At 28.3% G+C, this 14,547-nt stretch overlaps 1 protein-coding gene across 3 annotated transcripts; it reads right to left on the bottom strand.

Annotated features, from left to right (window-relative positions):
• Positions 1-3,275: 3,275 nt before the first annotated feature.
• On the bottom strand, positions 3,276-7,136 carry LOC105137815 (protein N-terminal asparagine amidohydrolase family protein). Of its 3 annotated transcripts, none has more exons than XM_011043699.1 (9): positions 6,814-7,136; positions 6,372-6,545; positions 5,785-5,879; positions 5,579-5,678; positions 5,427-5,465; positions 5,135-5,326; positions 4,303-4,481; positions 3,987-4,106; positions 3,276-3,668 (listed from the first exon to the last, which is right to left on the bottom strand). In XM_011043699.1, exons 1-9 carry the CDS (start codon positions 6,856-6,858, stop codon positions 3,503-3,505), a joined length of 1,110 nt encoding a protein of 369 aa, XP_011042001.1. In that variant the 5' UTR covers positions 6,859-7,136; the 3' UTR covers positions 3,276-3,502. The 3 variants fall into 3 exon arrangements, with proteins under 3 accessions (XP_011042001.1, XP_011042002.1, XP_011042003.1); XM_011043700.1 differs by having other exon boundaries at positions 5,785-5,849; XM_011043701.1 differs by having other exon boundaries at positions 3,664-3,745.
• Between the last annotated feature and the right edge of the window lie 7,411 nt (positions 7,137-14,547).

Here is a 14,547-nt window from a genome sequence, read left to right as displayed (position 1 = left end):
GTTTGTTTTTATGGAGATGTATTTTTGTTTTTAAATTTTATTATGTATCGTTAAATTATTATATTACCTTTAAAGTTATAAGTGCAATTAAATGATCAACTTAACCTTTGAGTTTATTTATTTAAAGCCTAGGGTCAAAGGGTATTTTAGTTATTTTGTAATTAGTCTTTTTGGGTGGGGCAAAAGCATTTTGGTCTTTCAAATTATTAAGAGAAATAAAAAAAAAATGATACGGTTGGGAACGCTCTAGCTGCTCCGCTATCTTTGAACAGCATATCTAGCTAATTCCAGCAGTCAAAAAAGCTATTTTGGGGTTGTTTCAACTTTGTCTCAATATCTCTTTCATAGATATACGGCTAGTGCATTGATCAGAACCCTAACTTGTTATAGGAAACCTTTTTCTTCTTCTTCTTCTTTCTTTGCTCTCTCTTCCTTAGCGTTTGGGCCTGCCACCTAATTTTTAAGTTAGCCCCTAAACTTCTATTTTTTTTATTTGGTCCTTGTTCTTTTGGTTATGATTTTTTTAAAATAATCCATTGAATTATATTCTTATTTTGATTTCATCCTTATTTAATTTTTTATTGTAATATCCTTTATAAATACATGCAATAATTACTCAGTTTCTCATGAATGTTACAACTTTTAAAGTGAAAATTTAAAAAAAAACAATAAAAATCTATCAAAATTTCAATAAAGTCTCATTTATATTTGGAGATCTTAAACACTCATTTCCTTCTGACCCAAACTTTCATTTTATATTAATACACATTATGCTAATTTGGATCCCCACACATTTATTTTAAGGTTCTAACCTTTTATCAACAATTTCATTTTTTAACTTCTATTATTTAATATTTTATTAACAATATTTTATGTCTAGCCTTTTATCAAACACTCCATGAGCATTAATTCAACTCATCAGTTTTATAGGAATTTTACATACACATCCTCCCAAACACAAACACGCCAACAAAAATTTATATATCAACACTTAACTTGAATGGTCATAATCCAAATCTAATCATAATCATATTAATTATACATAATTAAAACTCAACACATCATATAATACCAAAACATATTCAAATTCCAAAACTTTCATAATTACATCAACATCGTCGGTTACCCATGGTTTAAAAATTCATTATTGGCTTTAAATTCATCAATTAGACTACTAGTAATACCATTTCTAATATAAATTCCATAATAGTTTAATCAATCTAACAATTTACACCATTAAATTTTAAGCATACATAATCTCATATTTTTCTATTTTTCCAAAACATGTCAACAATAAACTTAAGAATAAAACAACTAAATTTTCTTTAATCATACTCCAATAACTTACACAATAATTAACACAATTCTAGCATAAGCAATTTGGTTCCCTATTGACCAACCATTAAACCCTTAGAAACACTATGATTTTCATCATTATTTCTACCTTATTTAACACCCAACACAACCTAATTTGATAAATTCATGGTTAATTATATTTTTTCTAAAATTTCACTTTAAATGCTAATATTAATTTCATGATTTTTACCTCAATTGTTATTCGTTTCGTCCAAAATTGTTAAATTAGATTTAGAATTCCTTATTAAACTTTAATCTAATATTTGAATTTCAATTAATAATTTTTTTTTGGATCACCCTTTTAATACCCTTGCTGCCATGATTGTGCATTGATCTCCCCTTGATTTCCTTCACTTTTCTATCTTGTTTAGATATTTAAAAATGTGGTGATAAGTGTTACTCTCAATCCTCCTTTAAATCTTTCAATTCTTTTGTACTTTCTCTCAATTTTTTTTTTCGAAGAAAAACTCAATATTTATTCCTTTTTCTTTGTTCTAGCTCCTGTTGGCCTTGATGAGAGAGAGAAAGAGATAGAGAGAGAGATAGCTTTTATATGTGTTTTGCTTTTTTATTTACACTTTAACTCCTCCTTTATATATGATATTATTTTGTCCTCAAGTTTCTAATTTATTTTCTTCCTTTTGTTTTGTTTAGTGTCACAACACCCTCTCTCTATTTTTTTTTTATTTCAATCTTTTTCTTGATATTAAGTTTCAATTTTCTTAATTCTAATTTAACCTATTCTAATTCCTAGTCTTTATGTATTGTTATAAAATTTAAATCCTACCTAAATATACAACTATAATCCTATATAGATATTGATACCAAACAAAGACTTTATTAAATCCTAATGCAAACTAAACTACTCTGGTAACAATACAACATGAATCCAAAGCTAGGCTAATTTTATGAATACGTTTAGTTATTTTACAAAGGACTCTTACTTAGAATAGAATTAAAAATCTTGATTAATCCTGATTTTTTATGAGTGTTCAAACTCTTGTGATCAATTATATTTTTTTGGTCGATCATGACTTTTTATCACTTGGTTGACTACTTTAAAACTCGTGATGATTTAAAATTATTTAAACATGATTAAATCAATTTTATTATACTAAATCAATTTCAACTGTTTTTTTTATGATTTTATTATGAATAATCATATGAATAATCATTGTTTTGTATGATTCAAACATGAATATTTATTTTTGATGTAAATACGTTTCCATTAATGTTAAAAACATCTTGGGTAGAGAAGGGATTACTATAATGTTTTCAAATTTTGAGTGGACAATATGATTTCATGATATCTCAGGAATAATTTATACACAAATTAAAATTTTTAAATAAGAAAAAAGAAGAAGAAGAATAAAGAAAGAAAGAAAAAGTACTGGTTCGTCCAAGTCTGGCTTCCATCTTAATACAGACCCCCAAAAAGCAGGGCTCGCCAGTGCCCTTCCGGCCATAGCCCATGGATTTTGGCCACCCAAAGCAATTTCAAATTTTTGATCGTCTCAGAGTCCATCAGAAAAACCAGTTCAGGACCCCAGAACCATGGGCCAGCTCGTCAATCAAACAACTAAGAAAAGTGTAAATCATAACTTCACTCCTGTAGTTTAATGAAACCAATTAATTACTATTTACCTTCCAAATCTTTTATAATTTAGTCCTTTTTCAATTTATTTTGTTATTTTCTATTTTGAAGAATGGACACAAGAATACAAAAGCAAGCAAGATGAGAAGAATTGACTAAAGACAGCATTTTTGGAACAGAAAACTACTAAATTGAGGATGGACAATGCAAGTCAAGGGACTAATTTATTATAGTTATACACTCCAAGGACTAATTAAACTAGTTTTGATAAACTAGAAGGACTAAATCACAGCTGACTTGTAAGAAAAAAACATGCTTAGGTACCTCCACTTACCACGCTCAGGACAGCAAAACCACCTATCCCAAAGACGAATAAATTTTACTGAGCAAACAAACTGTTTTTCAGAGGATAAAGATGCCAGATTGCAAATGAGATGCCGGAAAATTCAAGTGATTTAATCATATGTCTTCGATGATAACATAAACATTGGATATTTATTAATAATATCATAAATATGGATAGGCATGAAAAATGATATTCATCGGCGAGATCTAAGTCATCTGAAAAGAAGTTTGAGCTCCATCTTCATCCCAAGAATCCTGTGGTGAAAATAAGCATCTTTTCCAGGATCCATCAGCAGTCCATTCAAACACACGTGGAAGCCTCGTGGGGAATGTCAAATTCCAGTGTGGTTGTTTGATCAAATAATCCCACTGCCTGCACAGTGCAAAATCTTTCAGTCGGCACTTATCATTTGTATCTACAGAAATCTGCCGGCTAATAAACATTGCTAACTGCAAGTAATCAGCCAAGTTTTGTTTGACTAAGATAAAAAAAAGCTATAAATTCAAATAATTTAATGAAGATTTTTAAAGCTATCATGGCTACCTCATCTAAGGCAATCCAGGCTTCCAAAATACAAATACTCAAATCTGTTGATATTCACTATGAATAGACATTGACCACCCATTGTTCTGATCATGTTCTAGTGCCCAAGGCAGACAGTGAGATGGCATTCTTTTAAAACATGCTCACCTTCTTAAATTATCCACAAATTCAGGGCCCTCGGCAGAAGGTGAAGTAGAGCACTGAAGGAGGATCTCTTCATCAGAAAGATCTTGCAGTGTCAAAGCAACTCGTACTTGCCAAAACGTCCTGCACAGTAGTTAAAGGAACACAAACATCAAACGTTTGGTACACTAACCTCAGAGTTTAGCCACAAGCACGAGACCACATACAATCTGTAGAATAGAAAATATTATGCCAATCACAATGCAGGCTACTGCTTTTGGAGAATTTTAATTTATGATGCAATTAAATCAAAATAAAAAGCTCAGCAGCAACCCGATACCAAGAGCATGGAGCAATCACAAATCGATCATTTTGAGTATCATAGGTCTCCAGTAACTTTCCGTTCCAAGTGGGGTCCTCATGGGAAGCAGAGATTCGAATTCTTCTGACAATTTCATCTGGGCGTCTCGTAGTTCTATCAAAACTGGCTGGGATGACGGATCCAGTGGATGTTTTTACCTGACAAAGTTCAGAGAAACATCAGACTCTACATTTCCAAATCTTAACAAACATTTCGACAACATAAAACAATGCTATTCATCATCTTGTCCTAAAACCAAGAGAACAAGACATTATAAACTTTTGATAAGCAACTACAGTTCATACTTGAAATAAGTTGGAACCACCTTGCAAATTCATTAAAAATCACCATTTGATGCTAGCAAATGGTTGAATGCTTTTTGATGAATTTAAGCATCAGATTTGCAGTCATATCATCTCCGGTATCAAATTTTGAGTTTCTAACCAGTCTTCTAGTATACTTTAGTTTTCTTGGCTGAGACACCAAAGGGCAAAGGCTGCAAAATATAACTTGTAGAAAATTCTCAGCATGAACTTGTATACAAATGGTGCTAAGGGCATGTTGGTAATAAGGTACATCCAAGAAATGCTGTCAAAGAAATTCCTTTGCTAGCTAGTTCTCGCCAAAAGGGAGTGGATGCTTACGCTATACAAGTCACGAATTTCAAGTCAAAGAAAAATGGTTTCCATGGGATACCAACTATGATCTTTCATTCAATTATTTCCTTCAGAGAAATAGAATCTAAAATTGTCCTATGAAATCAATGCAGATATTTAAGATGACAATGGACAATTTTAAAGTTGAACCTAACCAGAAACCCATTGAAAACCGGGTATGCATTCCCTTGAGAATCCCTTTTGGTGTTATGCCCAAGGACAAAGAGAGTTTGAATGTGAAACTTTTCCTCTCTCTCACGCAGAGTTTCAATTATCTTGGTACACAAAGGAAAGGAATAGCCATCCCCTTTTGCCTGGGTTCTAGAACTAGTGGAGCCGTTAGCTTGCTGCAAACAAATGGCAATGCATTCGCTTCAATCATTTTGCCTCAAGATGTAACTAGATCTCTAGAATATCAATAAGAAAGAAGAGTTTCCTGGACCAGACCTTAGGTAAGACATCTTCAAAACCACCAATCAAATGTACCTGCATTTAAAAATCACAAGAATGGCTTTCTCCAAGAAAAATAAATGAACCAGTGAAGAGAAGTTGTGAGTAAAGCAAAAAAATTGTGATGTAGAAAAGGAATAGATTAATACATCCAAGTCATCGTCAAAATTTTTGTCAACAACAAGCGACAACATTTGGGTGAGGCCATTATCGACAACTATGGTAGAATCCATATGGGCAACTGAGGTCCTGCAACTCATAAAATGCAAAAATGCAAAGTCAAAAATAAAACAATTAATATCATCAGTAGTAAAGTTCTGGGCACTTTCCCATCTCTTGTAAAATCGATTCTTACATTCCATTTCTCTGGTTCCGAATAACAAGGCCCACGCAAGTAGTTGCTTCATCAGTGCCAATAAACTTCACATGCAAGGACGGAAAAAGAAACATCTAAAACAGTAAAAAAAAATAAAAAAAACTTACAGCGTATTAAGACAAATAACAATTTACAGAGAGAAGAACAAAACTTGTTTCAGACTCACGAGAAAGAAACCTAAGATGATTCACAGAGATTTAGAACATGTGTTCACATGGTAAATGAGTCCATTACAGGGATTTGAACTGAAAATTTCAAAGAAGGCCACATTTGTTTCACGAGAGTGCCATGAGAAATCATTATTACTACTTAAAGCCACAAATTTATGACTATTTCTACACATAATTTCATAAGTTATCAAACAGGTAACATCTTTTGTTACCCGCACACATCGCTGCTGAGATTTCATTGTCAATTTAGAAAAGAAATGTAATCAATGATGAAAATATTTATAAGATGCAATCACAAACATTTAAACTAGGGACAACAGAAAACTTAGAGGTAAGAACTTCCTCAGACATTTACCCAGGGATAGCAAATAAAGAGCACGGTCCAAAAGAACGTACATCTATAATTGCCGGGTCAACTGTTGCGAATTCTCTTTGGAAGACATAAACCCATCGACCCTGCAAAGCATTCTCCTTTGATGCTGATAACTTCACCTCCTGCATAGCCTCGAATGAATTGGAGGCAGATACCAACTTGGGGTGTTCCAGCAACGTTACTAGGGCACCCCTTTCCTATTTATCATGATTATAAGTTAAAGATCATTGAAAAAAAATACTATATATAATAAGAACTTCAATCAAATAGAGTCTAACAAAATAGATTAAACAAAAACACAATCTTTTTCAATGATTTAAGCATATGGGCACTAATTTCTTTCTCCTACATTTTGTAAGCAACCAAACAGAGCTGTTTCTTTGTCCTGGAGAGTTTTGGTATGTTAAAGGAAATGGATTTTTCGAAACACGAATTAGAAAGTTAACAAGAGATGAAGCAAGTTACCTGAGAGGAATCGGTTGGAAATGGAAGTCCATCGACGAAGATCATGACTTCTCAATTTGTTGTTGAAAAGAGAAAACAAGAAACTTTGTAACAAGAAGCAAGCAAGCAAAAGGGACACCTTTTCTGCTTCTTCTTCTTCTTCTTCAACCTCCGAAGCCCCATCAACAAAGATTACCTCCTTCCAATTTATCTTCTTTTCCATGAGAAGTAACAAATTAAATAATTTTACCCTAAACCTATAAGATTTTAATCAATTATGCCCCTCTAACTAACCTCTTCTTAAATAATTTATGTTAAACATAAAAAAATATTTTTATAAACATTCTTTATAATAACTACAATGATTCTTGTAATAAAGTCCGATTTTAACATAAGTACCATGTTGGTCGGCACAAAAAAACAAAGAAAATTAAGGTGATGTTCGGTAACATCGCTGTGGGTGAGTTCTAATTGAACTATATAAATTTATGTTTGATTAAAATCGAAACTGTGTTTTATTTTGATAGAATTCATGAAGAATTTGAGGTTCAACTCAGTCTGAAAAAAAGCAAGAAAAACCACAACCCTGTTTACTGGATTTGCTCTCCACAGTACCATTAAATTTTCGAATTCAAAAGGAGATATAGAGATACGTTTATGGCTTGTGGATGGTCTGACTAAAACTAGAAATTTAATTTTAATATATAAAAATTGGTGGAGAATGTTCCCAATAATAAAAAATAAAAAAAATATTTTTGTGCGGTGGATACATCACACATAATTCTGCTGCAAAGAATTTGTAAATTGGAAAAGTCATCTCAATCGAATATAATAATTAGCTACTTGATTAGCTTCCGGACGTGTGTTTAGTAATACAATACAATACATCATATTTTTATAAATATATTTTCTAATTAAAAATATATAAAAATAATATTTTTTTAAATTTTTTATTTTATTTTTTATATCAACACATTAAAATTATTAAAGAACATTTAAAAATTAATTTAAATTTTTAAATAAAAAATACTTTAAAACATGGGTTGAATCACCACATTATCAAATGGAGCTTCAAATACCAATGTCAATTGCTACTTAAGGAGTCCCTGCAAGTTTGATTCCACGCACAAGCAAATTTTTATTTTATTGCAAAAAATATGCGGTATTGTTAATGTTTTTTTTTCACCATCAACAAAAATTTTAATTATAAATTGATAAGTTGATATATGCATTTAATAAAATAATTTGAGAATCATCTATACTAATAAATAATAATAAATATATTAATTATAATCAAAGATTGAGTTAGAAAATCGAATTAAAAAATATATATTAAAATATTTAATTTCATATTACAAAAAATTCTTTAATTTATAAATTAATAAAGTGTTCACATGAACTAATGCTGTTGTTATTCAAAAGAAAGATTTGGATGGTAAAGAAAGTTGTGGGGAATTTATTTTATGACTTATGATAAAAAAAACTTATAAAAAATATATGATATTGACTTGATAAATTATGCTATTAAGCTGGCTTAAATGTGTCTCTCCAACATTGAAGGAAATGCATTTTGATTAGTAAATAGCTATATACATAATAATTAATTAGAATGCTTTCTTTAATTATTAGTATATTAATTAATTAGGGTGAGGGATAGCAATATATAAGATCCAGGATTTTCTTCTTAGAAATTAGTTAATAGGAGACTTTTTGCCCTGAAAGGGAGGGCACCGAACTGCTTTATACATGGCAAAGCTATTTGTAATGTTTGCAAGATGTACTTAGACCAATCTTGAGAGGTAGCTCAACTAGTCATGTTTTGGATTTGTGATTATAAATTTGAATTATCTTAAAATTACTAGAGGCTTACATAATTATTGACTTTATAGTTCATAGAATTAGTCGAAATACATGCAAGCTGGTCTAGACATTCACTTTTTAAAAAAAAATGATATGCTTGCATCTTAAATTGAAGATCCAAAATTACTTCAGCAAGCATCATATCAACTGATTATTGTTTAAAGATTCAATCAATATTCTAATGGCTTCATCATAAATTGGATTAGGACAAAATTAATAGAATTTATGAGTTAGCAATTAGAAGCGGGATATTTAATTGATCATGGGAGGGAGTCGTACTGTAATAGATCTATCTATGTTTATAGATTTATATATCTTTTTTTTTTCTTTTTTGCTTAAGCAATGCTTATAAACAAAATCATGTGAGAGGAAAATGGCCACTGATATTATATCACAAGCTACAATGATCCATGCAAAGAAATTTGAATACAAATAAGAGGTGTTAATCTCATTTCGATGCACTCATATGTTTATTAAAATATGAATTTTCATTTCATATCTAGCAATGATTTAAGCATTCACTAATTGTTAATTTTGTTTCTTAATAAATCCATATATCAGGACTCCTTTAACAAGTAAAATCATCAATATATAAATATTAAAGAAAGTAACTTAATTAATAAGCACATTCTCTAAACATTAGATGCCTCACGCACCCACAATAAAAAACCGAAGTTATCTGATTCCCATTAATAAACAATCTTATAACAAACATCTATTCAATTGTTTATTTCACCAATTCATCTATATCTAAACAAATATGACAAAAGACATATCCTTGTAAATGTAAAATTATCTTTGATGAAAATTTTCTCATCCATTGCATAACACCATTAAAGTCCTTCAAAATTATATAACTATATTTATGAAAATGAAATAATCAAAGGGAACTCTCAAGGAACAAACAAAGATAATAATGAATTTTCTGCAATACAGAAACCATTTATCTTAATGTCTAATTAGAACAACTAGCCCAAAATGATATAAATTTATCTCTAAATTCATCTATTTATAGGTAGTCATAACACTATTTATAAATAGTAAAATTCTAAATCAATCGACCATTCAGCCAAAGGCCTACTAAGATTAACTAGAAGCCCAAAATAAAATAATATCAAATCTAATAACAAAACTCAACTAAAAATTTAAATAATCTGAACAAAAAAAGCATAAGTTAAGGCCTAATCTTCCAACCAATGGACAATGGTTAGGTTACCCTATATTATTGAAGATCATACACATGCATGAACCATTTCTCGAGTATGGTGTCCTTACCTACTCTCCATGAGTTGGGAAAACTTGACCACATTAAATATAGTTCTAGACGACACCAATAAGACTTTTAAAAATAAGAATTAATTTGTTGCAATGTCACTTATGTAATCCAAGTAGAGTATAAATATAGTATTTATCTCATAAATTAGGACTTCTTAAACTTTATTATCCTTGGTGAAATTAATTTGTGCAATCAAAATAGCATTAATATTTTTTTTATGTCAATAACATAAATAATTGGGTATGAGTTTCAAAAGAAACATCAAAGATAATTGGGAAGGAGTTTCAAAAGAAACATAATTGCTATTATAACCTAATTTTTACCTTCAAAAATTTCCAAGAAAAAATCTTCAAAATCATTATCAAAATGATCTTATTCACATAAAATATTTTAAAAAAAAATCTTCAGAGAAAGAGGTTTAAAATTAAAACAAAGTTTTAGGTTGCAATCAAGCAATAATTAAAGGATAAAAAACCAAAATGGAATAGAAATTAGAATTTAGGAACCTACTAATTTAATTAGGAGTCTAATTGAAGAAAACATTGGTTAATTTGACTAAAATTGAACAAATTAGATATTCAAGGACTAAAGTGTAGAAGATGTTCGCACTGAAGTATCATTTTAAATGTCATCAAGGACTTAATTGAAAGAGAATTTGGAAAATTAATCCAAATTAGCAATATATGAAGGAGTTAAAAGTATAATAACTAAAGTGAACACAAACAAAATAATTAAAAAAAGAAAAAAAGGTTGAAAAAGTCATTTAAATGAAATGGTGCAATGAAATATTTCTTAAAGGAAATAAAATTAAAGACATCTATAATGGTGTCGTTTAATGCATGGTGAAGGATTGTCTTTGACCCCTCGTGCATATATGGTTTTTTTTTTTTTTTTTATAGTGTGTTGGCCCATCTTTAAGTACAAGTTTTTTTTTTCTCACGCAAACATTAAAGGTCAAAAAATAAGTCATTTTCTTTCCTTAGACTTGTATTTTATTTTCTACCAAAGACTCACTTTATTTTCTATATGTGGTGGCATAAAACTCGTGCCAAAAAACCAATCCGAGTATGGTGTACAAATTTACAACAATAGTGAAAGGCCAAGTATAAACCCCTGATTAAAAATAATAAAAAAATTAGGATAATGTTAAATAATTAAAATTGAAGCTTTAAGGACTAAATTTTCTAGATATGGCTAATCATTAAAATGTACCAAGATAAGATATTCAATTGAACAAAACACCCAAATTAAAATATAGTGGCATTATAATAATTTTAAGATCTTGAAATTAATATAAATAACTTACTTGGCTCCTTAAGAAAGCTAAGTGCAACCGACCACATTTGCAAAGAGAGGAGATGGGAAATTCTTCTACTTTCTTAAAACCTTCTCATTAAGGTGTTATAAATATGTAATGTGTTTTTTTTTTACAAATCTTCAATTAAATACCCATCTTATTTACACATAAATTAAAGTTTGGGTGTTGTTGATTGTTCACATTTACGATATTGTGAACTTTAGGTGTTATGAAGTAGGTTAATTAACCATATACACTACTAGATTTGCACACCAATAATATGCATGGTTTTTTCTTTTACATCCTGTTAAAAATAAATTTTTCTTACTTAGAAGCTAAAGATTTTGAATACCCATGAATGTGTCTTATTATATTCTTAAAATGATAAAATCTATTTTACAACATGTACTTTCTCATCTTATATGAAAGATATGCCATAAGTGACTTGGATTATGTACCAGTAATCTCATACTCAATAGTCTTTTGTCAATTTACTTTGTTTTAATTGGTGGTCTAATAAATAATATGGTCTTTGGTTTACCCTATAAAAAAAACTAGAACATTAAGATTTTATTTTGCCTTTTCAAATGGACAATTTTATCAACTTTTTTGGAACATTAAATTTTAAAAGAATTTAGAGATTGAAATAATTAATTTTGTAAAATCTAGATGATTGGAGAGTATAATATTAAAACATTTTTTATTATTATTTCTCCTGTAAGGTTTAGAGGATTGGAGAGTATAATATTAAAACTTTTATTATTATTATTATTTCTCTCAACAACTTTGAGTAAGGTTAAAATAGACATCAACAAATTGCTTGATTTTGTGTACTTGTTGTTTTTTACTTGCTTGATTTTGTATAATAATAAAATTACAAGTCAATGATATTTTTTATAAATGCTAAAGAAGAGATTAGATCTTAAGACTTTTGGGAAAAAGAAAAAACATAATTTGTAGGAGAATTGTATTGGTATAATTAATGGCACACCCGTGCAAGCTAACATATCAAACAAAAATTAAATTTCAATTATTAGAAGAAAAGGTGTACCAATACAAAATATAATAACAATAGTTTTGACATGTAGTACATGTTTATGTTGGCAGGATAGAAAGATAGTGTAAATGATATACGTATTTTTTTGGAAGCTATTGACAATCGTACTATAAAATTTCCTATACCTTCAGAAAGCAGTTTATATGATAGAAATTGAATGCTAATATAAGTATACTATTTTTTTTAAATTTACTAATACTATGAAAAATTTAAAATTTTATTTATAGATAAATACTATTTAGTTGGTACTAAATATCCCAATAAGTATGATTATTTAGGTTCATATAAAGGTGAGAGATATCACTTACAAGATTTTAGGCATTATGAACTACAAAGAAATTAGAAAGAAGTATTTAATAGCATACACTCATCACTACATAATATGATATCATGTTTCTTTGGAGTATAAAAATAAAGGTAGAGAATTTTACAAAACATGCATGTTTATCCATACAAAACTCAAGTTTAGACTGTAGTAACATTAATGACACTATATAATTATATTATAAGAAGATTGTATAATAACGTAATATTTATAAAATTTGATTGTAATTTCAATGTTGTTCCTGATGATTCTTTAGTTGATGTTGTTGCAAAGTTAGAAAGCCATAGATACCAAAAGCCTTTTCGGATGAATTTTGTATATGATAGAATTGCAAATAGTTTAATAGGATAGGACAATAAAAAAAGAACCTTTTCGTAAAGTATTATTTATTTTATAATGTAATAATACTTAAATCTATAATATTTTAAATAAAAACTATAAATATTAGTATATATTATTTTTAGTCATTTTATTACCAAACCTTAATTTGAAAATTATTTTTAACCAAACCCATTAAATTATGTTTTGTTCAGCTTTAATTTTAATTATAATTTTAACCACATACATATTATATCAAATCAATCTCAACTAAAAGTGTATTTTATAAAATATTTTTTTTTAAATCACAACCATAATAACAAACACACCCTCTGTGTGTTGTTTGGTTACCATCAAGTGATTTTAAGTTCAAACTAGCTTTAAAACTTGAGCTATTGTCACTGCATAATGAATTTCATGTTGAAGTTTAATGCGGTAAAGGAATACATCAATATAATATATATTTTAATATATCATGATTTTTTAATGAAAAAAATGATGTTTATATATATAATAAACCTTGAAAAAGTTGTTATTATAAATTAAAAAAATACAGAATAATTTGCTTGCGCTACTTTACATTTATAATTTTAAGTTAATTTATATTGTAAAATGAACAAAATAGACTAAATAGTTACATCATGCATGTATTTTTATTTTCATGTATCATAATTTTTTTAATTGAGAAAAGAAAAATAATTTTTTATACTTTTTATAATAAATTAGAAAATATATGAATTGATAAATTGAAAAGGAGTTATTAATACTAATTAAATGTTAAAGGAGGAAGCTAATTTTTCTAGAAAAAATAAAAAAATATTTTACACCCATTGTTTTTTATTTTAAAAATCTTATTCATTTTATCTTAGCGGGTAGTTATTCTTTCTAATAACAAATCATTTCTATTTTATGAAAACCTATTTCAAATACAATTAATTAAAATAAAATATAAAAAGAATTGTTTTTGGAAGAAATCAAACTAATATCTTTGGAATATCATGCAACTAAAAGGATATAAAAAGATAAATTACTTTTTAAAAAAAGAACTAAACTAATTTATTTTGTTTAAAAAATAAAAAAATCACAAATAGCTATTTAAATCAAAAAAATTAATTAAAAAAAATAAAAAAAATCAGACATTGATAGACTAGGACACACATATGGCCTGAATACAAAACCCTAAAGGCACTGGGTCTTGAAACCTAGACTTATAATTATTATTTTATTTTATTTTTTATGCATGAGTGGATAATACATCTTCTAATACTAATTTTTTTTTTTTGCTTTTCTAAATCATATAACATGTCACCTGTCACTTGTTGTAATATTTTTTTTGATTACCTCTAATTATTGAAAAATCTAGGTCTAAATTTTTAGATCATAAAAACTCAGGCCTCGTTTATTTGCTGGAAGGTCATTTTTTTTTGAAAAGTGAATGTCAGGAAAGTGAATTATTTTCTAATGTTTGATAGTATAATGTAAAATAAGTTGAAAAATAGTTTCTAGTGTTTGATTATGTCATGGAAAATGAACTGAAAAATAATTTATTAATATTTTATTTTTCTCATGTTTATTAAAATAATAAGAAACAAATCTTACAAATTAAATAGTTGAATGAGAAT

The sequence above is a fragment of the Populus euphratica genome, unplaced genomic scaffold (assembly GCF_000495115.2).
Source record: "Populus euphratica unplaced genomic scaffold, PopEup_1.0 scaffold71.1, whole genome shotgun sequence".
Taxonomy (NCBI): domain Eukaryota; kingdom Viridiplantae; phylum Streptophyta; class Magnoliopsida; order Malpighiales; family Salicaceae; genus Populus; species Populus euphratica.
Note: the sequence above shows the minus strand (reverse complement) of the source record. Positions and strands in the feature narration are given on the sequence as shown.